Source organism: Bombina bombina, chromosome 5 (genome assembly GCF_027579735.1).
Source record: "Bombina bombina isolate aBomBom1 chromosome 5, aBomBom1.pri, whole genome shotgun sequence".
Classification (NCBI taxonomy): Eukaryota; Metazoa; Chordata; class Amphibia; order Anura; family Bombinatoridae; genus Bombina; species Bombina bombina.
This window is the reverse complement of record NC_069503.1, coordinates 577,673,159-577,696,569: the sequence shown is the minus strand read 5'-3', so window position 1 is coordinate 577,696,569 and position 23,411 is coordinate 577,673,159. Positions and strand designations below refer to the sequence as shown.

At 37.0% G+C, this 23,411-nt stretch overlaps 1 protein-coding gene across 1 annotated transcript; it reads right to left on the bottom strand.

The window, feature by feature from the left end:
* On the bottom strand, positions 1-22,589 carry LOC128660600 (collagen alpha-2(VI) chain-like). The gene is made up of 4 exons (XM_053714526.1): positions 22,442-22,589; positions 5,218-5,664; positions 5,089-5,127; positions 1-2,784 (listed from the first exon to the last, which is right to left on the bottom strand). The coding sequence occupies exons 1-4, from the start codon at positions 22,467-22,469 to the stop codon at positions 2,177-2,179; spliced, it is 1,122 nt and encodes a 373-aa protein (XP_053570501.1). The 5' UTR covers positions 22,470-22,589; the 3' UTR covers positions 1-2,176.
* Positions 22,590-23,411: the final 822 nt, after the last annotated feature.

Below are 23,411 nucleotides of genomic sequence, written 5' to 3'. Positions count from 1 at the left end.
ACCTGTTTGCACATTTTATTTTCATGTTTTACTGACATTTAGTATGTTTTTATTTTTTCAAAATCAACAAAACACTTAAAACAACACACTTATCAATTAGGGCAAATAATGTGACATAATAGTCCACTCTTTATTACCAAAAACAAATATTAAACAGTCATATATGCAGTTCCTTAATTTTTGTAAACAATAAAGCATATTTTCAAAATGTTTCCTTTCTGCTGTATAATCCCTGTGCATTTTTCTGTCACACCTTGCTTTTTATCACGTAGCTCTATATTTCTTCAGTCCAACGCCTTTGTCCACCCAGTTGAACCTTAGATCTGCTTTGTCCCTTCTATATGTGTATTTTTACTTTTGTTATAGATTAAACTCCATTACCCAATGACAAATGACCTTTTCTGTTATGTTTTAGTAACTGATCTATCTAATCTAGCAGCACCCTCCCCTATTAAACACATAAAAACAAATGGCCTAATATTTGAAATGCATTTATTAGATATTTATAAAATTAAAATAATCTATCTGTAGTTTTTTTCAAATATTTTTTGCCCTCTACTACTTCAAATAAAGTTGCTTGAGAGCATCTGAAATCAGAACATTTGGGGCCATAATGCTAATATATATATATATATATATATATATATATATATATATATATATATATATATATATATATATTTATATATATATATATTATATGATCTCTAAAACCTACTAAAGTAATTACATTTTCTCCAAGAGCTGGGGTCAAGTCGAGCGGGAACACATGGGAACGGAGTTCCTGCACTATTTTTGCAAGAGGAACTAAGTTTCCTCTGAACAGAGAACATAAACACTTTAGTAAACACTGCTGCTGCTGGTGGGAGGAGCTAGAGCACAGTCTGTTTAGAGGGATAGTGAGATCCTCTAGTAATAGACAGTAACACTTCCTACAATACACAATATCACCCCGCAATGTGTGTAACACATGGTGCTTACATTTCTGTATGGCTTTCCCTTGGGTTATTTAGCTCCCCTCAGCAGAAATAGAACTATTGCACCTTAAGTGGGCGTGACAAAGGAGGATTCTCAGGCACAAACTATTCAACCCTTCATTGGATTTAATTTGCTTTCATTAACCAAAGTGTATATATTATATACATATTAATACAGTGTGTATGTTTATAAAACAATATTAATTGTAAGGGGGTGGAAGTCTTGGTGAGTTCCCACACTTTTTTTGTAGGACTTGACCCCTGTCCAAAAGTAATAGCGGTTTGTACTTACATATGATGCTGATGCTGGTAATGCATTCATTTTATTTTCAGCGTATATATTTATATTGAGTTTCATAATCTTAATATACAGCTAAGCTTAAAAATATTAAAGGGACACAAACATCTTTTTTTATTTGTTGCATGTAAGAAGACATTTTAAAATGCATTAGTTTTATTTAAAAAAAGAAGAAGAAAGAGACAAATAGTTGTTTCTGTTCTACCATTAAAGGGACAGTCTACCATAGAATTGTTATTGTTTTAAAAGATAGATAATCCCTTTATTACCCATTCCCCAGTTTTGCATAACCAACACAGTTATATTAATATACTTTTTACCTCTGTGATTACCATGTATCTAGGAACCTTCTTCCAGCCCCCTGATCACATGACTGTGACTGTTTATTATCTATTGTCTTAAATTTAGCATTGTTTTGTGATAAATCTTAAATAACTCCCCTGTGCATGAACACAGTGTTATCTATATGGCCCACGTGTACTTTTTGTCTATTTGTGTTGAAAAGAGATTTAAAAAGCATGTGATAAGAGGCAGCCCTCAAAGGCTTAGAAATTAGCATGTGAGCCTACCTATGTTTAGTTTAAATTAAGAATACCAAGAGAAAAAAGCAAATTTGATGATAAAAGTAAATTGGAAAGTTGATTTAAATTAAAAGTCCTATCTGAATAATGAAAGTTTAATTTATACTAGACTGTCCCTTTAAAGCAATGTAAGTTCTCATCAGCCTTAAGGCCCAGATGCATTTTCTGTTAGTTCAAAATAAAAATAAAAAGATTGAATCTGATCTGCAAAAAAAAAATGTCAAAAAAATATTTTAACATGTTTAAATAGTGCTCTTTCATATTCAAGAAATACATTTTTAAAATGTTCTGTCCCTTTAACTACTGATTACATTTTATTTTCATCCCAACCATTGCACAAAGTTTCTCACAAAGTGGGTGGTAAATAATTGATTATATTGCTTGAGAGTAAATAATGAAGCTCTGTCTCTTAGAGTCAATTGAGACAGCTTTTCAGAATTGACCTCAGATCCAACTGCAATGGCTGATGTAACAATATTATTGGCCCTAATGGACTCTACACCCTGTACAAGATTCTTGTTATTGTTCATGCCATCAGTTATGAAAACAAAGGAAATTTCAGCATTTGCTCTTGCGCCTTTAAGTCCTCCATTTCGGCTTCTCACTATGTTTTTGAGTGCATAAAGAATAGCTGTACCAACGTGGGATGATGATTCATAGTACACCGCATTAGAGGGCAATGACTGAAAGCTTGTGAGGTTGTAGGTGAAATCCAAAAGGATGTTTTGTTCATTTTCACCTCCATATTGGAGTACAGCAATCCTGGCTCCTCTTGTATCCTTATCATGCGTGGCAAGTTTAAGTTCATAGGATATGTGTTTTATAAACTGCAGAACTTGCACAAAGTTATCAATACCAGTTCTCTCTGAACCATCCACAAAGAATACAATATCCACAGGCCGGCCTACCAGTGGTCCAAGTGACGTCTCTGTAAATAACAAAGAGAAAACAAACAAACACTGTTTAGTTTAATATATATGTTTTACAGATACTATCTTGTATGTTAATTTGTTAGCTCTATTCAATCCATGTGTGTGTTTGTGGGAGGGGAAATGTGCATGCTCACAGTAGCAGACCTACTCAACAGAGGGATAGGATAGGAAATAAAAGAGCATTCAGATCTGCTCATGGCCCACTTAGAGGGGTATGTGACCTGGTTATCAAATGGTTAGTGGGAAAATGGCAAACTTCCTAACCTGTTAGACATAAGATTTAGATAAGATTTAGAGTTATTACTGTGGGAGGGAATGTAGAACTTTAGCTCATTCAAAAATAAATCCTTGAATCAAAGATGGGTGATATAAAAAGTGCATTTTCTCTATTTCTTAGCTAATTATAAACAATGTTTACATTAATAAAAGTGGGACCAAGCTCAAACTATGGGCCCATTTATCAAGGTCCGTGTTTCTGGTGAGCCTTTAGACTCGCCAGAAACACCAGTTATGAAGCAGCGATCTAAAGACCGCGGCTTCATAACCTTTCCGCCTGCTCTGAGGCGGCGGACAGAGATTGCGTAAAATCAACCCGATCGAATACGATCGGGTTGATTAACACCCCCTGCTAGCGGCCGATTGTCGACGAATCTGCAGCGGTCGGAGTTGCACCAGCAGTTCAAAAAAGCTGCTGGTGCAATGCTGAATGCGGAGAGCGTATTGCTTTCCGCATTCAGCGATGTCTGTCAGACATGATCCGCTGATCGGATCATGTCGGACAGACATTTCATAAATAGGCCCCTATATCGCATTCGCTAAAAGAATAAATCAATACATCAAATAGATGGCTGATATGAATGAGAAAAAAAACCTCTTTCAAATGAGTAATAACATTATACTTTAGATATCCACTACGCACTAGTTTTAGAGAAATAAAAAGTGCACCAACAAACATAACAAACAGCTGAGACCTTAAAGGCACAAATGACAGTTACTTTTCTTACTAGATACAGTATTTGCTTTAGAGCTGAAAATGGAGGTCAAACTATAAATACAAATACATCAAATAAATATAAATTATAAATACATATAGTATTTGGTTATTTATAGCAGTATAATTGAAGCTTTATGTTTACCTGCTCCCGGAAAGAATTCTGTTGACACCCATAGTTCAGAAGAAATAGTTGAAAAGGGGCAGTAAAGTCAAAATTAAACTTTCCTGATTTGGATACAGCATGCAGTTTTAACCACCTTTCCAATTTTCTTTATATGTAAAATCTTAACAATATACTGTATGTCTTTCTGGGGGTTTTTTTTTCTTCATTTTTTAATTTCTAGAAAGTCTACCTTCTACAATACTACCATAAATAAATGTATTTTTGGAACATTTTGTGTAACTAGATTTAATAACTTTAAACCCATAGGTGGCAGTAACGCGCTGCTTAGAATAAAGTACATTTCTTTATATTAGATTTTCAGAAACAGTAGCCTGTTTCCAATCTTTTTGAATATTACCTGATAAATATCAGAAAGCGTAGCTGTTTTTTTCTGTTTTGAAACAATTCTAATCAGCTACTGAAACATTCAAATCCATTAAAAAAAATAAAAATAGCATATTATTTATTGATATTTCCAGGAAATTTCAAAAATATTGATGAAAACTTCCTAATATACAATGGCTAACATAGAATTTTAAAATTATCTAAAAATATTATTTTTTTTACAAGTGCAATGATTTTATAATTAACATGTTTTAACCTCTAAAAATGTAATTACATAATAAATTAACATTCTGTTTTCAACTATATTACTATCTGAATTAAGTTATATTTTATCCTTTTTTTATTAATTTAATTGCTTATTAATATATGAACTAATCATACTTAAGAAGTTTCACATTAAACATGTTACAGTTAAAGTGCTCTTGACTTCTCGAAAGTGGTAAAAAATGACTTTTCAACAGAAAAACCGTGGCGAATGATTTTATGTACTGATTGAAGTAGCATTGTTGAATTGTCACTTTTATGGACGAATGCATTTTATATAACTGCCGTTTTTTTTAGGGTTGATGAATGGATTAGCAGCTACTCATTTTGGAAAACTTTGTGAGATTCTTCTCTATTTAATATTTGAAAGTCTTTCAGTTGAATTCGAAATGAGGCCCCTGTCAGTCAGTGAGTAACAGGACCCTGACATACACAACCCTGCACTTCCTTAAGTGTCACCATAAATTTAAACATATTTTCTTAACCTATATATATATAAAATGTGCACTAACATAGTTTTGTTGTATTTCTTACCTTGGTTACAGACTTGATCTGGGCAAATAATTTCAGGTTCTACAAAACAAAAACCGGGAAAAATACAAATAAAATCTCAATTGTCAATTAAATCATTGCCTAAAAGTACATCTGAGATCAACAATATACCTGGACAGAGAAGTGCTTCAATGTTTTCCAAAAACTCCTCTGCTGCTAATTCTGCGTACACACTTAGATTCTTTACACGATGATTTACGTTGCAAGCAATTTTCTCCAGCTCTTTTTTCTCTGCACTGCTGTTAAAGATATCTCCTATACCAATGGCATAGACTTCCACTCCTTTACAGAGGGACTCCAGCTTGTCTCTATCCTTGGGATCATACCGTCCATCTGTGATTACTAGAGCAACCACCTTACTCACTGCTCTTTGGTTGGGTTGGATCAGCTGCTCATAGGTGTACTTCAGAGCTGAAGGTGTCCAAGTCCCTCCAGCTAACCACTCCATAGACTTAACTCTACTCAAGAAAGAAGCCTTGCTAGATATGCTGGGATCATCCATTCTAATTGCTTGGACAGATCCTTGATGGCTGTACTGCACCACACCAAGACGAGAACCTGCACAAAACATTGGAAATAAATATAACTATTTTAATGTGCCTCTGCAAAGTTAACTATACAAATAAAACATTTTCAAGAGAAAGTCTACTCCAGAATTTTCATTGTTTAAAAAGATAGATATTTCCTTTATTCCCCAATTTTGCATAACCAAAACAGTTATATTAATACACTTTTTATCCGTGATTACCTTGTATCTAAGCCTCTGCAGACTGCCCCCTTATTTCAGTTATTTTGACAGACATGCATTTTAGCCAATCAGTGCTGACTCCTAGGTAACTCCACGTGCGTGAGCACAATGTTATCTATATAGCACACATGAACTAACACCCTATTGTTGTGAAAAACTGTCAAAATGAATTCAGATAAGAGGCGGCCTTCAAGGGCTATGAAATTATCCTATGAGTTTACCTAGGTTTAGCTTTTACCAAGAATACCAAGAGAAAAAGAAGCAAATTTGAGGATAAAAGTAAATTGGAAATTTGTTTAAAATTGCAAGCCCTATCTCAATCATGAAAGTTTAATTTTGACTAGACTGTCCATTTAATTTTATTTTATGAAAGTGTTGAGAAATAAATGAATAAATTGTTCCTGTGATGTTTAATTAAAGGAATAGTAAATGTTTTTTTGACCCATTAAAGGGACAGTCTACTCCATAATTTGTGTTGTTTAAAAGATAGATAATCCCTTTATTACCCATTCCCCAGTTTTGCATAACCAACACATTTATAATAAGACACGTTTTACCTCTGTGATTACCTTGTATCTAAGCCTCTGCAAACTGCCCCCTTGTTTCAGTTCGTTTGACAGACTTGCATTTTAGCCAATCAGTGCTGACTTCTAGGTAACTCCACGTGCGTGAGCACAGTGTTTTCTATATGACACACATGAACTAACACCCTCTAGTGGTGAAAAACTGTCAAAATGCATTTTTATAAGATGCGGCCTTCAATGTCTAAGAAATTAGCATATGAGCCTACCAAGGTTTAGCTTTCAACTAAGAATACCAAGAGAACAAACCAAAATTGGTGATAAAAGTAAGATTAAAATAACATGCTCTATCTGAATCATGAAAGTTTATTTTGGACATGACTGTCCCTTTAATTATAATTTTTTTGGGGGCCAGTATAGTCTAATGACTGTTACTTTACTGTTTCCATAATTTTTTTTTAATGTTTAACTTGCCCCCTGAACTTGACAGCTAACTCTCCACACCAGCTGCTTGCTGCACAAGCAGTTTTTTTCCTGAAGTTGTCAACAGGTCGGTGCGGCCAATCATAAGCATGACAATTGCATTATCAACTTTAATCAGGACCTTGAATTCAGCATCTTGAGTGTGCCCTGATAAAATCAATGGCAAGAACAGCATGCTTATGATTGGATGCTCCACAGACGGTTAGGGTAAGTTATGCATAAAAACGCTGCGTAGGAGCAGTAAAGTAACACTCATTAGTCTATACTGGTCCTTAAAAATAAAATTCTGAATTTTAAAAAATAACTTTTACTATAGTAAAAAAAAATTCATTGCATTCTCATGATTTATTTTTCTTGCTTTGTCTTTATAATTCACCATTAAAAACTGCATTTTCTTCCAACATTCACAGAAAGGCAGGAGTGCATACTGTAGAATTAACAGGGATGTAGCGTATCTTAAAAAGATAGATAACCCCTTTATTACCCATTCCCCTGTTTTGCATAATCAACACAGCTCAGTTATATTAATTTACTTTTTACCTGTGTGATTACCTTGTATCTAAGCCTTTGCAGACTGCCCCCTTATTTCAGTTCTTTTGACAGACTTGTATTTAGCCAATCAGTGCCCTCTCATGTGTAACTTCCCGGGCGTGGTCACAATGTTATCTATATGTCACACATGAACTAACACCCTCCAGCTGTGAAAAAAAATGCCAAATGCATTGAAATAAGGGGCGGCCATCAAGGGCTTAGAAATTAGCGTATGAGCCAACCTAGTTTTAGCTTTCAACAAAGAATACCAAGAGAACAATGCAATTTTGATGATAAAAGTAAATTGGAAAATTGTTTAAAATTACATTCCTTATCTGAATCATGAAAGTTTAATTTTGACTAGACTATCCCTTTAAGAGACATAACATACTAAAGAGAAGGCATATTTAGCATCTGAATGCAGAAGAATGTGTTACATTACTGGATTAATAACCAATCTAGCCAATAGGCGATACATAAATATCTGCTATAAGGGGTAGCCAAGTGACTATTATGCCCCTATAGGATGATACACACCATACTTATGTAACTTGACTTAGACTAAGCGGTAAAGTATCTGGAATTCATCTTATTTTCTACATAGTATTGGTTAAAAAGTTTAACTAAATTAGGGTCAATGTTTTCTTTTAGTATTTTATAAAATTCTGCCGGAATTAAATCCGTTCCAGGTGCTTTGCCTGTTTTAGATTTTTTAATATGTGCTAATACTTCTTCCTCTAGTATAGGTTGATTAATATTTTCTAACTCTTGTTGACTAATCTTGGGAGGTTTACATTTATTCCCAAAAATTTTTTTGGAATCTAGATTTACCGTTCCGCTAGCATATATTTTTTTTATAATATTCAAAGAAACATTTTTTAATTGTATCATAGTCTGTTGTTTTAGAATCACCCTTCCTAATTGCGGAGATAATATTACTATTGGTATTAATCTTAGTTAGTATAGATAGATATTTAGCGGATTTCCCGTAATAACCTTTCAATTTTGCCTCTTGTTTCTTATCCTGTTGGGTCAATTTTTGTTTTATGAATACATCTCTTTCCTTTCTGTGTTTAGAATATTTTTTCCAGTGATATTTAATTGGGCTTGCAATAAATACATTGTAGCTAATCCTAACTTGTTTTGCCAACTGGATATCTCTTGATAAGAGATTTGTCTTCCATTTACACAGGTATGCAATAATTTCTCCTCATATATAGGCTTTAAATGCTTCCCAATAAATCTCAGGTTTACTTTCAGCCTCTTTATTATTACTAACATGTTCTCTGCATTTCTCTTTTAACCAATTATTAAAATTTGCATTTTCTGAGAGATATCTTGGGAAAGAGAAACTTGAATATCTAGCACCTGACTGCCTATTTACCCTGATCTGTAGAGAAATTACAGCATGGTATGAAATACATATATCCTCAATACTAGCTCTCATGTCCCAGCCCATGAGATTATCAGTTACCGAAAACAGGTTGATTCAAGAGAATGTATTATATGTTTTAGATTCACACTAATAAACTCTTTGATCAGGGTTTTGAATATGCCATATATCATGTAGCTTTAGATCAAAAAGAAAAGGATTCAAAATTTTCTCTGCTTTCCTTACTTTTGGGGACTGGGGTGGGGGAAATGTATCTAGGTTAAAACTTGGGACCATATTAAAATCACCCGCCATCACCAATTTTTTAACATTATATTTCAATAGTTTTAGTTTTAATTTCTCCCAAATCACTTTGTCTAAGTTATTGGGTCCATAAACATTGCAGAGCACCATGTTGACCCCTTGAATGTTAATTTCCATAATTATAAATCTAGCTGAGGGATCAATATCTTGATTCAAAATATCATAATTCAGACTTTTGTGAAACAGGATACTGACCCCTGGTTTACAACCACAATATGGGGTGGAAATTACATTTCCCACCCATTTAGATCTGAGTTTAGCTAAATCAGGGGGTTTCAAATGAGTTTGTTGTAAAAATACAATTTGAGGGTGAAATTTGTTAAGATATTTTAGGATTAATTTTCTTTTTCCCGGTCATGTTATACCCCCAACATTCCAGGATAGGACATTCAGATTTTCATGCATTGTTTTTTAGGAAGGGTTTTAAAATTAAAAATTTTAAAAACCTTGCCAAAGGTCATAGAGGGAGATATGGAGGCCACAGCGAGGGGGAGAAAGGGGGAAAAACAAAAAAGAAATAGAAAAAAAGCACAATAAACGGAGACACATTCATTACCACACACATCTTATTTGCATAGTTTAACAATTTGCTCCTGGCACACTATCTAATGATGTTCTAGTCTTATTTCTTTAAATAGGGCCTGTGCTTCACTGGTGTTATTGATGACTTTGGTCAAGCCATTAACATCTTTTAAGATTTTTGCTGGGTACAGCAATCTCGCCTGAAATTTTACATTGATTAAACGTGTGCAGTAAGGTGCCATCTCTCGTCCTTTAGCAACAGTCTCTGCAGAGTAATCCTGAAATAGTAGAATCCTGTGCTGATCAATTTTACATTCCTTAACTCTACGGTACCCTCTAAGAATATTGACTTTGTCTTTGAAGTTAAGAAATTTAATCATTATGGGACGACCTTTACTATTGCTTTCTTTCCTAACAGGACCAATACGATGCACTCGTTCTACATAGGAGTATTTTGTGGCAGGCCTAGTGCTTGTGGTAATTGTACAACTGAAACCTGGAGCAAATCACTATATTCAACTGACTTTGGCAGGCCTATTACTTTTAAATTGTTTCTTCTCGATCTATCCTCAAGGTCCTCTGTCCTCTGTTTCAGGACAGAGGACCTTGAGAAGTCATATTACTTTACAGACTATCAATATGGTCCTCTAAGTTAGAGATCCTCGTCTCAGCTTCAGTCATTCTATTTGCATATTGTTTTATCTCTGACAAGCTTGAGATTTCTTTTTTAATCTCCGCAAATTGTGGGAGGAATAGCTCTGCAATTTGCTGAAAGAGTGACTGATTATCAGCTAGACTATGATGAGGTTCTTCACCTCCTAGCAGACTAGAGTCTGGGTTTTTCGCCATGCTTTTTTTGTCTTTTAGCTTTGGGACCATTGCTGGGGATATTGTTTTGGTTTGAGCAATATATTTATCCATTAAAGCAAGAACAAACAATACGTCTAATCACACGTGATAAGGGTAAACTCTTCTATACAGTGAATATAATAAAATTGTACAGTGTAAGTGGCTGAGAAAAAAATATAGAAAAAGTAGATAATAGTGAGATAATATTGAGGCAAAAAGCTTCTGGCAGAGGTTAGGATTCTAATTCCTGTGCTAGAAAATCAAATCTATTCAGTGAATTTAAATTACAAAATTATACACTTAGGAGGCAGAATACCCTAATCATGGTAAGGGGTATTAGCACTTGGGAGGCAGATTATCCTGCTTATGGTTAGAGATAGCAGCAATTGGAAAGCAAGTCAGCTTGGTCACAGTTATGGATAGTAGTACTTGTGAAGCAGGTGAGCCTGTCATGGTTAGGTATAGAAGCAGTGCCAGTGTTTCAATAGAGGCAGACTAGGTGACCACCTTAGGGCACTCCTGCAAGAGAGGAGCACAAATTTGGTGCATGATATGTTTATTAGTGAATGTCTTGCATTATCACATAGTGCAAAGTGTCGTGTTTATTAGTGTTTAAATATGAATTATAATCACTTTACAGTGACACTTGTCCAAAATAAGTGCGAGTTGTACTGGTCCCCTGGCCAAAACTTGTCAGTACTCAACTGCAAGTAAATGTAATCTAAAGTAGGGCTTAAAAAATGTATACTTATGGGAAAATGTATAAAGATGCATATGCAGCAACAGAGCTCTTCTGCTGTCTTGAATTTTACCAAGTGGCGATTGCAGGTGGACCGGTTCTCTGCGGCTTGATACATTTTCCTGTTAGTATTAGTCTAGATATAATGGTGAAAAAGAAAAGAGGACCAGGCTTGTGTGTTTTATATATGATCACCACTGTTTGGTTCATTATGCAGAGCCACCACTGATTTGCTATGTTCTGCAGAGCCACCACTTTTATGTCATGCAGAAATTAACCATTATAGCTATTATTATAGTTAAAATAAATAACAATAACAATAAAGTATTTCATGTTATAGCAGAAATGTGTTTTGTCTATCATTATGGATAAAATACTTATCTTTAGCTGTTTAACCCATCACTAGGATCGTATGTTAAGAAGCAGTAATAGTAGGGTATATAATTTATAGGGGTAAGGAGGCTGCAAAATGTCTTCCTAGAACTGACCCTGGATAGAAGCAATTGAGAAGCACATCACCCTGGTCAAGGTTAGGGATTGTAGTAATTAGGAGGCATGGCAGCTTGGTCACATTAATGGAAAGTAGCAGGTTGGGTGTCAACACACTGTTACAGTTTATTGCAGTGGGAAGGAAGTTGTCATGATTGGGGATACTGGGCAATAACACTGATACCTATATGATAAATATAAAAGTGTTATATAATGTCTTGGTCAAAAGCAGTAAAGTCTCATATTTTTTTTTTTATATTTAAAAAAAATTCTAAAGTCTGGGAACCTTTAAAATGAATTTCATCAAGAATAAAAGAATGATTTATTTTTAGAAGCATGCATATTGTAGAAACCTGTTTTTTGTTTTCTAAATTAAAATAATCCTCAGAAACAAATTGTTTTGTCTGAAAAAGTTATTGAGGCCTATTTATCAAGCCGTCAACCGCAAATACGCTGGAATTCCGCAGTGTAATTGTGGCAAGCCAGATTCGACCTAGTTATCAAAGCCTACAGACCGGCAAAAGTTGACATTTGTGACGTAACATACAATCCGCCGGTCTCAATGCGATGCTTACGTCATTACAGATGTTCCGAATACAAATTCGGCACTATCAGACAACTTTTGCCATTTATCAAATTCCTAACAGGTACGCTCGCCACTATTCCAGCCCAGCGTACCTGGTTTTCAAACCGCCACCCTGGAGGCCGGGGATGCCATAGGAATCAATGGGAGTCTGAAAGCAGCGAAAGCTTATATTCGCTGCTGCCAGATATCCCATTGATTTCTATGGTAGAAAACAAATAACGTTTACACCTAACACCCTCCTAACATTTACCCCGAGTCTAAACACCCCTAATCTGCTGCCCGACATCGCCGCCACCTACATAATGTTATTAACCCCTATCCCCCCGCTCCCCAACACGCCGCAACTAAATAAATATATTAACCCCTATCCCGCCGCTCCCGGAGCCCACCGCAACTCTAATAAATGTATTAACCCCTAAACCCCTGGCCTCCCACATCACTACCACTTACTAAGCCTATTAACCCCTAAACCGCCAGCCCCCCACATCGCCATAAACTAAATTAAGCTATTAACCCCTAAACCTAAAAACCCGCTAATTTTACATTAAAATTACCTCATCCCTATATTATAATAAATTTAAACTTACCTTTAGAATTAAAATAAACTATATTAAACTATTAATTAACCTACCTTAACTATTATACTACAATTACATTAAACTATATTAAACTATTAATTAACCTACCCTAACTATTATACTACAATTACATTAAACAATTAAATTAACTATATTACATATTTAAAAAACTAACCCTACTCAAGTTATTTAAATCTACTATTAAAAGTTACTAAGTTACAAAAAAATTACAACTAAGTTACACATCCATCCTCATCCAAGCGGCAGAAGTCTTCATCCAAGCGGGCAGAAGTCTTCATACAGACGGCATTTTCTATCTTCATCCATCCGGTGCAGAGCGGCTCCATCTTCAAGACATTCGGCGCGGAGCATCCTCTTCTTATGACGTCTCATGAAGAATGAAGTTTACTTTAAATGACGTCATCCAAGATGGCGTCTCTTACATTCCGATTGGCTGATAGAATTCTATCAGCCAGTCGGAATTAAAGGAGAAAATTTCCTATTGGCTGTTGCAATCGGAATGTAAGAGACGCCATCTTGGATGATATCATTTAAAGGAAACTTCATTCTTCAAGAGACGTCGTAAGAAGAGGATGCTTCGCGCCGGATGTCTTGAAGATGGAGCCGCTCCGCGCCGGATGTCTTGAAGATAGACGATGCCGTCTGGATGAAGACTTCTGCCTGCTTGGATGAAGATGTTGGCCCGCTTGGATGAAGTCTTCTGCCGCTTGGATGAGGATGGATGTCCGGTCTTCGAAAACTGTAAGTGGATCTTTGGGGGTTAGTGTTATTTTTTTTTTTAAGAGTTTATTGGGTGGGTTTTAATTTTAGGTTAGGGACTTTGGGCAGTAAAAGAGCTGAATGCCCTTTTAATGGCAATGCCCATACAAATGCCCTTTTCAGGGCAATGGGGAGCTTAGGTTTTTTAGATATGTTTTTATTTGGGGGGGTTGGTTGTGTGGGTGGTGGGTTTTACTGTTGGGGGGGTATTTTATTTTTTTTAACAGGTAAAAGAGCTGATTTCTTTGGGGCAATACCCCCACAAAAGGCCCTTTTAAGGGACATTGGTAGTTTAGTGTAGACCAGGTTTTTATTTATTTTGATAGGGCTATTAGATTAGGTTTAATTAGTTTAAATATTTGATCATTTCTTTTTTTATTTTGTGTAACTTAGTGTTTTTTATTTTGTGTAACTTAGTTGTTATTTATTTGTAACTTAGTAACTTTTAATAGTACATTTAAATAACTTGAGTAGGGTTAGGTTTTTAAATATGTAATATACTGTAGTTAATTTAATTGTTAGTTTAATGAAATTGTAGTATAATAGTTAGGGTAGGTTAATTAATAGTTTAATATAGTGTAATGTAATTTTAGTATAATAGTTAGGGTAGGTTAATTAATAGTTTAATATAGTTTATTTTAATTCTAAAGGTAAGTTTAAATTTATTATAAGATACCGATGAGTTAATATTTAATGTAAAGTTAGTGGCTTGTTAGGTTTAGGGGTTAATAGCTTAATTTAGTTTATGGTGATGTGGAGGGCTGGCGGTTTAGGGGTTAATAGGTTTAGTAAGTGGTAGTGATGTGGGAGGCCAGGGGTTTAGGGGTTAATACATTTATTAGAAATGCGGTGGGCTCCAGGAGCGGCGGGATAGGGGTTAATAAGTTTATTTAGTTGCAGTGGCTCCGACAGTGGCGGGATAGGGTTTAAACATTTCAGTATAGTGGCGGTGTTTAGTGACAGGATATAAATAAAGTTGGGAAAAAGCCAAATAGCAGCGAGATCAATGACTGTTAGTTAACAACAGTTCGATGCTCATTGCCCCGTACTTGGTGCACTGCTTTTTGACAGCTTTTTTAATAAAAATGGAGAGCGTATTCAGGTCTGCGGCCGCGATGTTAGGCGAGAGCGTATTGGTGCCGGCGAATGCAGCATTGTTGACGGCTTGATAATTCGGCCTCATTGACTAAGGGGTATATTTATCAAGCTCCGTACGGAGCTTGAACCCCCATGTCGCCCTGGCTCGCCAGAAACACCAGTTATGAAGCAGCGGTGTAAAGACCGCTGCTCCATAACCTGTCCGCCTGCTCTGAGGCGGCGGACAGACATCGCCTAAAATCAACCCGATCCAATGCGATCTGGTTGATTGACACCCCCTGCTAGCGGCCAAACGTTTGACCGCAAATCTGCAGGGGGCGGCATTGCACCAGCAGTTCACAAGAACTGCTGGTGCAATGATAAATGCAGACAGCGTATGCTATCGGCATTTATCGATGTGCGGCGGACATGATCCGCAATATTGGATCATGTCCGCTCGCACATTAATAAATAGGCCCCTAAGGGTCAGATTATGAGTGGAGCTCTCAACACTGCACGGTTTTCCCCCTGTACTGCACTATGTGGATTGCCGTGTCTGACGGCATGAAAATGAGGCTCACATTGGAGCCTATGGAAAAGCGCTCTCGTAATTGAGCCCTAAATTGTTTGATATTTTTTTAACCTTTTAACTGTTGCAGATACAGATTATATTAAACTACACCAAAGCACAATACATCATTTTTACATTTAAAAACAAAACAAAAAAACAGTCAGATTGTTTCTAGTTAGTTCTGCTATGCTGGTTTAGTTTGCTTGATTTGGGTCCTTTTAATCACCTGACCAAATTAAACTTTAAAAAATCCAAGAATTACCCTATGCCTATGGCAATCTTAAAAAAGTTTTAAAAACAGTTTTACTATACATTGTAACAATCAGGTGGCTATGGAGCTACTCAATACTCTTGACACTAATTCACATAACTAAAATGGTGTTGCATGCGTGCCCTGTAATAAACATCATGTTCATGTGTGCACATTATTCACCCAACACATTCCATATCACATTCCATGTGACTGTAAAATAATAATAATTTATAACACACAATGGATCATTTATTATGGCGATAATGTTGCTGATGTGACATTATGGTATATAACCGTTTACTTGCAGTACAGTATTTTAAGCAATAGCTGTTTAAAGGACCAGTAGACACAGTCAATTTGCATAATCAACAAATGCACGATAAAAAGACAATGCAATAACACTTAGTCTGAACTTCAAATGAGTAAATTAGTGCAGGGAGCGCATGCAAAGGGAATGGCCTAAGGGAGGGGCTGCTGGGGGTGAACAATAGATCTAGGTGTGCCGAGTGGGGGGAAGCTGTAGGAGAGATAAGAGGAATGGTTGCTAAGGGCAATGGGTGGCCATTGGTCAGAGGAAAGGACAAGGGAGGGGCTGAGCAAAGGGGATATAAGGAGGGGGCCAGCAGGAAGTGGTCACTAACCTTTTTTCTTTTGTGTCCCACCCTCCCACCCTAGAAATGGCAGAGCATGATACAATAATCCGTAGAGGTCACATCGAAAGATCAGTAACAGCACGGCTAAGGGCAGGACGTTAACTAATTGGTTGACTCGCAGTAAGACCGCCCGTGCTCCTCCATAAGGGGAAGAAAACAGCGCAACTGAAGGGCAGCAGGTGACCTGGCGTGCTACGCTGGCTGGAGGATAAGAATACGGCAGCTGTATATATTATCAGGTTATACAATCACAAGCAGGCAGGGAAGTTTTGGTGCGGCACGTGGGCGGGGCAGAATGGGGGGCGGGAGGATCCCGCGGCATACTCGGTCCGGAGGGGTGATCTGGTGGTCTATCTAGGGACGGGCTATGCCGTGGGTTCTCCCTCCTCCACCTGCCCTGCTAGGCGTGGGTCCCAGAAAACTTCCTTTGGTTAATGCAGTGGCATTATTTGGTGTTGAATTTGAATTATGGCTGAATTTTTTTCATAAAGGGAGCAAAATTCATTTAATTTAATAAATCGTGAATTTTCCACATTTCGCCATAACAACTGTGTCTGTGTGTTTATTTTAGATAAGAATTTAGATCAGAAGGAAAAATGGGTACATGAGTTGTGAAGTGGGGTTATGGATATTGGTAAGAGGAATGCAGCATCCTGATCTTAGTAGATTTTTTTCTAACACATTTCAAAGTTATGTCTATTTCCACTCCCCCTGTACCATGTGACAGCCATCAACCAATCACAAATGCATATAAATATATTCTGTGAATTCTTGCACATGCACAGTAGCTGCTGGTGACTCAAAAAATTTAAATATAAAAATACTGTGCACCTTTTGTTAATGGAAGTAAATTGGAAAGCTCTTTAAAATTGCCTGCTTTATCTGATTAATGAAAGTTTATATTTGACTTGAGTGTCCCTCTTAATTAATTCATAACAAGTAACAGCTTTGGGTTGTACCAAATGTGCTGCTCTGAAGGGGTCACCATGGGTTGCCCTAAAACAAATTCCACTGTAGGGCACTGTTGATGGCTACTTAAAATGATAGAAAAGACATTTCCGAAATGACTATCACAAGATGCTATTGTCACTACACTGTGCAGAATTTGGCACATGCAAGTGGCATTTGTTCTGGTGGTGAAGGGAAAATAGACCACACCACCTACAAAAAATCATGGCTGGTGCAAAGGGATTAAATCATCACTTTTGGTGTTACTGGTAGCTAAGGAAGTAAGGTCACTAATTTATGTTTTACTGACACTGAGAGGTTTATTAATCACTCTGTATTTGTCTAACTGTGGTACAGACACAAAGACGTTTCTGTTACTGACAGCTCAAGGGGGTACAATCTCTTCTGTGTGTTCTGCGGGGGGTTAAATATTTGCTCTGTGTGTGTTACAGGCTGTTAAATGACTGATATGTATTTTACTCACAGCCTAGTTGGGGATAAACCCACTTATCTGTCTGGGTTGCTTTGTGTGTGTGTTACTAGCAGTCAACAAAGTAAAAATTACTGATCTGTATCGGCTAGATTTAGAGTTCTGCGGCCAAAGGGGTGCGTTAGCTACGCGTGCTTTTTTTCTCCCGCACCTTTTAAATACCGCTGGTATTTAGAGTTCACAGAAGGGCTGCGTTAGGCTCCAAAAAGGGAGCGTATAGCATATTTACCGCCACTGCAACTCTCGATACCAGCGGTGCTTACGGACGCGGCCAACTTCAAAAACGTACTCGTGCATGATTCCCCCATAGGAAACAATGGGGCTGTTTGAGCTGAAAAAAAACCTAACACCTGCAAAAAAGCAGCGTTCAGCTCCTAACGCAGCTACATTGTTTCCTATGGGGAAACACTTCCTACGTCTGCACCTAACACCCTAACATGTACCCCGAGTCTAAACACCCCTAACCTTACACTTATTAACCCCTAATCTGCCGCCCCCGCTATCGCTGACCCCTGCATATTATTATTAACCCCTAATCTACCGCTCCGTACACCGCCGCCAGCTACGTTATCCCTATGTACCCCTAACATCGCCGACCACTATGTTATATTTATTAACCCCTAATCTGCTGCCCCCGCTATCGCTGACACCTGCATATTATTATTAACCCCTAATCTGCCGCTCCGTACACCGCCGCAACATACATTATAGTTATGTACCCCTAATCTGCTGCCCCTAACACCGCCGACCCCTATATTATATTTATTAACCCCTAATCTGCCCCCCACAACGTCGCCGCCAGCTACCTACAATAATTAACCCCTAATCTGCCGACCGGAGCTCACCGCTACTATAATAAATGTATTAACCCCTAAAGCTAAGTCTAACCCTAACCCTAACACCCCCCTAAGTTAAATATAATTTAAATCTAACGAAATAAATTAACTCTTATTAAATAAATTATTCCTATTTAAAGCTAAATACTTACCTGTAAAATAAACCCTAATATAGCTACAATATAAATTATAATTATATTGTAGCTATTTTAGGATTAATATTTATTTTACAGGCAACTTTGTATTTATTTTAACCAGGTACAATAGCTATTAAATAGTTAATAACTATTTAATAGCTACCTAGTTAAAATAATTACAAAATTACCTGTAAAATAAATCCTAACCTAAGTTACAATTAAACCTAACACTACACTATCAATAAATAAATTAAATACAATACCTACAATTATCTACAATTAAACCTAACACTACACTATCAATAAATAAATTAAATAAAATACCTACAAATAAATATCATGAAATAAACTAACTAAAGTACAAAAAATAAAAAAAGCTAAGTTTCAAAAAATATAAAAATATTTACAAACATTAGAAAAATATTACAACAATTTTAAACTAATTACACCTACTCTAAGCCCCCTAATAAAATAACAAAGACCCCCAAAATAAAAAATGCCCTACCCTATTCTAAATTATAAAAGTTCAAAGCTCTTTTACCTTACCAGCCCTGAAAAGGGCCCTTTGCGGGGCATGCCCCAAAGAATTCAGCTCTTTTGCCTGTAAAAAAACCACATACAATACCCCCCCCCCCAACATTAAAACCCACCACCCACATACCCCTAATCTAACCCAAACCCCCCTTAAATAAACCTAACACTAAGCCCCTGAAGATCTTCCTACCTTATCTTCACCTCGCCGGGTATCACACCGATCCGTCCTGGCTCCGATGTCTTGATCCAAGCCCAAGCGGGGGGCTGAAGATGTCCATGATCCAGCTGAAGTCTTCATCCAAGCGGGAGCTTAAGAGGTCCATGATCCGGCTGAAGTCTTCTATCAACGGCATCTTCAATCTTCTTTCTTCCGGAGCCATCATCTTCCAGCCGACGCGGATCCAACCTCTTCTACCGACGCCTACTCGCCGAATGACGGTTCCTTTAAATGACGTCATCCAAGATGGCGTCCGTCGAATTCCGATTGGCTGATAGGATTCTATCAGCCAATCGGAATTAAGGTAGGAAAATTCTGATTGGCTGATGGAATCAGCCAATCAGAATCAAGTTCAATCCGATTGGCTGATCCGATCAGCCAATCAGATTGAGCTCGCATTCTATTGGCTGTTCCGATCAGCCAATAGAATGCGAGCTCAATCTGATTGGCTGATCGGATCAGCCAATCGGATTGAACTTGATTCTGATTGGCTGATTCCATCAGCCAATCAGAATTTTCCTACCTTATTTCCGATTGGCTGATAGAATCCTATCAGCCAATCGGAATTCGACGGACGCCATCTTGGATGACGTCATTTAAAGGAACCGTCATTCGGCGAGTAGGCGTCGGTAGAAGAGGTTGGATCCGCGTCGGCTGGAAGATGATGGCTCCGGAAGAAAGAAGATTGAAGATGCCGTTGATAGAAGACTTCAGCCGGATCATGGACCTCTTAAGCTCCCGCTTGGAGGAAGACTTCAGCCGGATCATGGACATCTTCAGCCCCCCGCTTGGGCTTGGATCAAGACATCGGAGCCAGGACGGATCGGTGTGATACCCGGCGAGGTGAAGATAAGGTAGGAAGATCTTCAGGGGCTTAGTGTTAGGTTTATTTAAGGGGGGTTTGGGTTAGATTAGGGGTATGTGGGTGGTGGGTTGTAATGTTGGGGGGGGGTATTGTATGTGGGTTTTTTACAGGCAAAAGAGCTGAATTCTTTGGGGAATGCCCCGCAAAGGGCCCTTTTCAGGGCTGGTAAGGTAAAAGAGCTTTGAACTTTTTTAATTTAGAATAGGGTAGGGCATTTTTTTATTTTGGGGGTCTTTGTTATTTTATTAGGGGGCTTAGAGTAGGTGTAATTCGTTTAAAATTGTTGTAATATTTTTCTAATGTTTGTAAATATTTTTTTATTTTTTGTAACTTAGCTTTTTTTATTTTTTGTACTTTAGTTAGTTTATTTCATTGTATTTATTTGTAGGTATTTTATTTAATTTATTTATTGATAGTGTAGTGTTAGGTTTAATTGTAGATAATTGTAGGTAGTTTATTTAATTTATTTATTGATAGTGTAGTGTTAGGTTTAATTGTAGATAATGGTAGGTATTGTATTTAATTAATTTATTGATAGTGTAGTGTTAGGTTTAATTGTAACATAGGTTAGGATTTATTTTACAGGTAATTTTGTAATTATTTTAACTAGGTAACTATTTAATAGTTATTAACTATTTAATAGCTATTGTACCTGGTTAAAATAATTACAAAGTTGCCTGTAAAATAAATATTAATCCTAAAATAGCTACAATATAATTATAATTTATATTGTATCTATATTAGGATTTATTTTACAGGTAAGTATTTAGCTTTAAATAGGAATAATTTATTTAATAAGAGTTAATTTATTTCGTTAGATTTAAATTATATTTAACTTAGGGGGGTGTTAGGGTTAGGGTTAGACTTAGCTTTAGGGGTTAATACATTTATTATAGTAGCGGTGAGATCCGGTCGGCAGATTAGGGGTTAATAATTGTAGGTAGGTGGAGGCGACGTTGGGGGCGGCAGATTAGGGGTTAATAAATATAATATAGTGGTCGGCAGTGTTAGGGGCAGCAGATTAGGGGTACATAGGGATAATGTAGCTGGCGGCGGTGTACGGAGCGGCAGATTAGGGGTTAAAAAAAATATGCAGGTGTCAGCGATAGCGGGGGCGGCAGATTAGAGGTTAATAAATATTATGTAGGGGTCGGCGGTATTAGGGGCAGCAGATTAGGGGTACATAGGGATAACGTAAGTGGCGGCGGTGTACGGAGCGGCAGATTAGGGGTTAAAAATTTTTAATAGAGTGGCGGCGATGTGGGGGGGCCTCGGTTTAGGGGTACATAGGAAGTTTATGGGTGTTAGTGTACTTTAGAGCACAGTAGTTAAGAGCTTTATAAACCGGCGTTAGCCCAGAAAGCTCTTAACTACTGACTTTTTTCTGCGGCTAGAGTTTTGTCGTTAGATTTCTAACGCTCACTTCAGCCAAGACTCTAAATACCGGCGTTAGAAAGATCCCATTGAAAAGATAGGATGCGCAAATTGCGTAGGGGGATCTGCGGTATGGAAAAGTCGTGGCTGCAAAGTGAGCGTTAGACCCTTTCCTGACTGACTCCAAATACCAGCGGGCGGTAAAAACCAGCGTTAGGACCCTCTAACGCTGGTTTTGACGGCTACCGTCCAACTCTAAATCTAGGCCTATGTGTTTCAAGCATAAAAGGGTTAAAATGTATTATGTATGTGTTATTGTCACTTATTAATATATGTGTGTTACTGGTGCTTAATGGGTGAAAATGGTTGATCTTTGTGAGTTGCTGACACAAAGGGGATAAATACTTGCTCTTAACTGGGAAAGACTTTAATAATTTAGAAAAAACATGTGATTTTAAATTAACTTCCATGATCAAATCTACTTTATTCTCTTGGTATCCTTTGTTGAAAATCCTATCTACATTTTCTCAGCAGCAGCAGCAGCAGCAATGCACTACTGGGAGCTAGTGACTGGTGGTTGCACATATATGTCTCTTATTATTAGCTCACCAGATGTGTTCAGCTAGCTCCCAGAAGTGCATAGCTGCTCTGGGGGTAACTTTAACTATGTATTTAACCCCTTTACATCGGTTAAGAAAATAGTTATCTGCAAACAACAATGTAATAATATATTCTCTAATATATTAAATGCACTTTTCTGTCCCTTTATGTTTGAGCTCTAGAGGATAAGCTGGAAAGAATTTTACACAGAAGAACAAGGCAGTATCCAGAGTGAAATTAAGATGCAGTTCAGTTTACCTGTGAGATCAGATATATTTTTTGCCATTTTTCCAATCCTATTGGCAATATTTATGACAAAATTCTTTGCGAGGCTAAAATTTGTTCTGCCAACACTTTCTGAACTGTCGATGACAAACACCAGATCGATTGGCTTACAAGACCTGTAGCAATCTGTAGAAAATGAAAAGGACATATTTACATGATATACTATTACATTTTGTGAAATGTGAATTAATGAGAAACATTTTGTAATAACTGCTGTCTTTAAAGGGACATGAAACCCATTTTTTTTTTCTTTCATGATTCAGATAGATCATACAGTTGTTTTTTTTTAAATCATCTTTATTGAACTCCAACAGGTTTATACATTTTCAATGATTTCCAAAACAAAGAATACAAAGAACATCAGCAAAAAAAACGCAAAATATTATGAATTAAATTCCATTCTGTCATTCCTTAATAGTTATGATTTCTCTGTTGGAGTATATTTTACCATTTTTTATTCCCTTTCCCTCCCCTCCCCCCCAACGGGAACAACAACAACATAAACAATGACCAGGAACAGATCCCAAAACAATCTTTCCCACTCTCCCCTCCCCCTCCTCCTCTAAGCATATATCGTTAACTTAGGGAGTATACATTATGACTCATATCTTGTTGGAAAGATCCTAGGCTAACTCAAGTCACAATAGTATCAACATGTTCAAGGTTAATCTTGCGAGAGGGGGAGAGAAAAAAAAAAAAAAAAAAAAAAAAAAAATTTTTGTAAAGAGGAAAGAAGATCCTCTAACGCCACAACAAGGGGAGAGGGAGAGAAATTAGGATAAACCTCACTTTACCATATTCCCAGTAGTACCATTTCTGAATTCTGGAAGGGAAATATTATTTGGTCGACCTCTGGCACTGTAAGTGACTTGATAAATGGTGCCCACTTTTTAAGGAAAGATTGAATATCAAGTTCCTTATCAATGTTGGTTTCTCGCTGCTC

Coding starts and splice junctions, on each gene's coding strand:
- LOC128660600 (XM_053714526.1), bottom strand. CDS start 22,469: ATGGCAAAAAATATATCTGATCTCACAG. Junction 5,665..22,441: donor AAATATATCTGATCTCACAG/GTAAACTGAACT, acceptor TGTTTTGTGCAG/GTTCTCGTCTTGGTGTGGTG. Junction 2,785..5,088: donor AGATCAAGTCTGTAACCAAG/GTAAGAAATACA, acceptor TGTTATTTACAG/AGACGTCACTTGGACCACTG.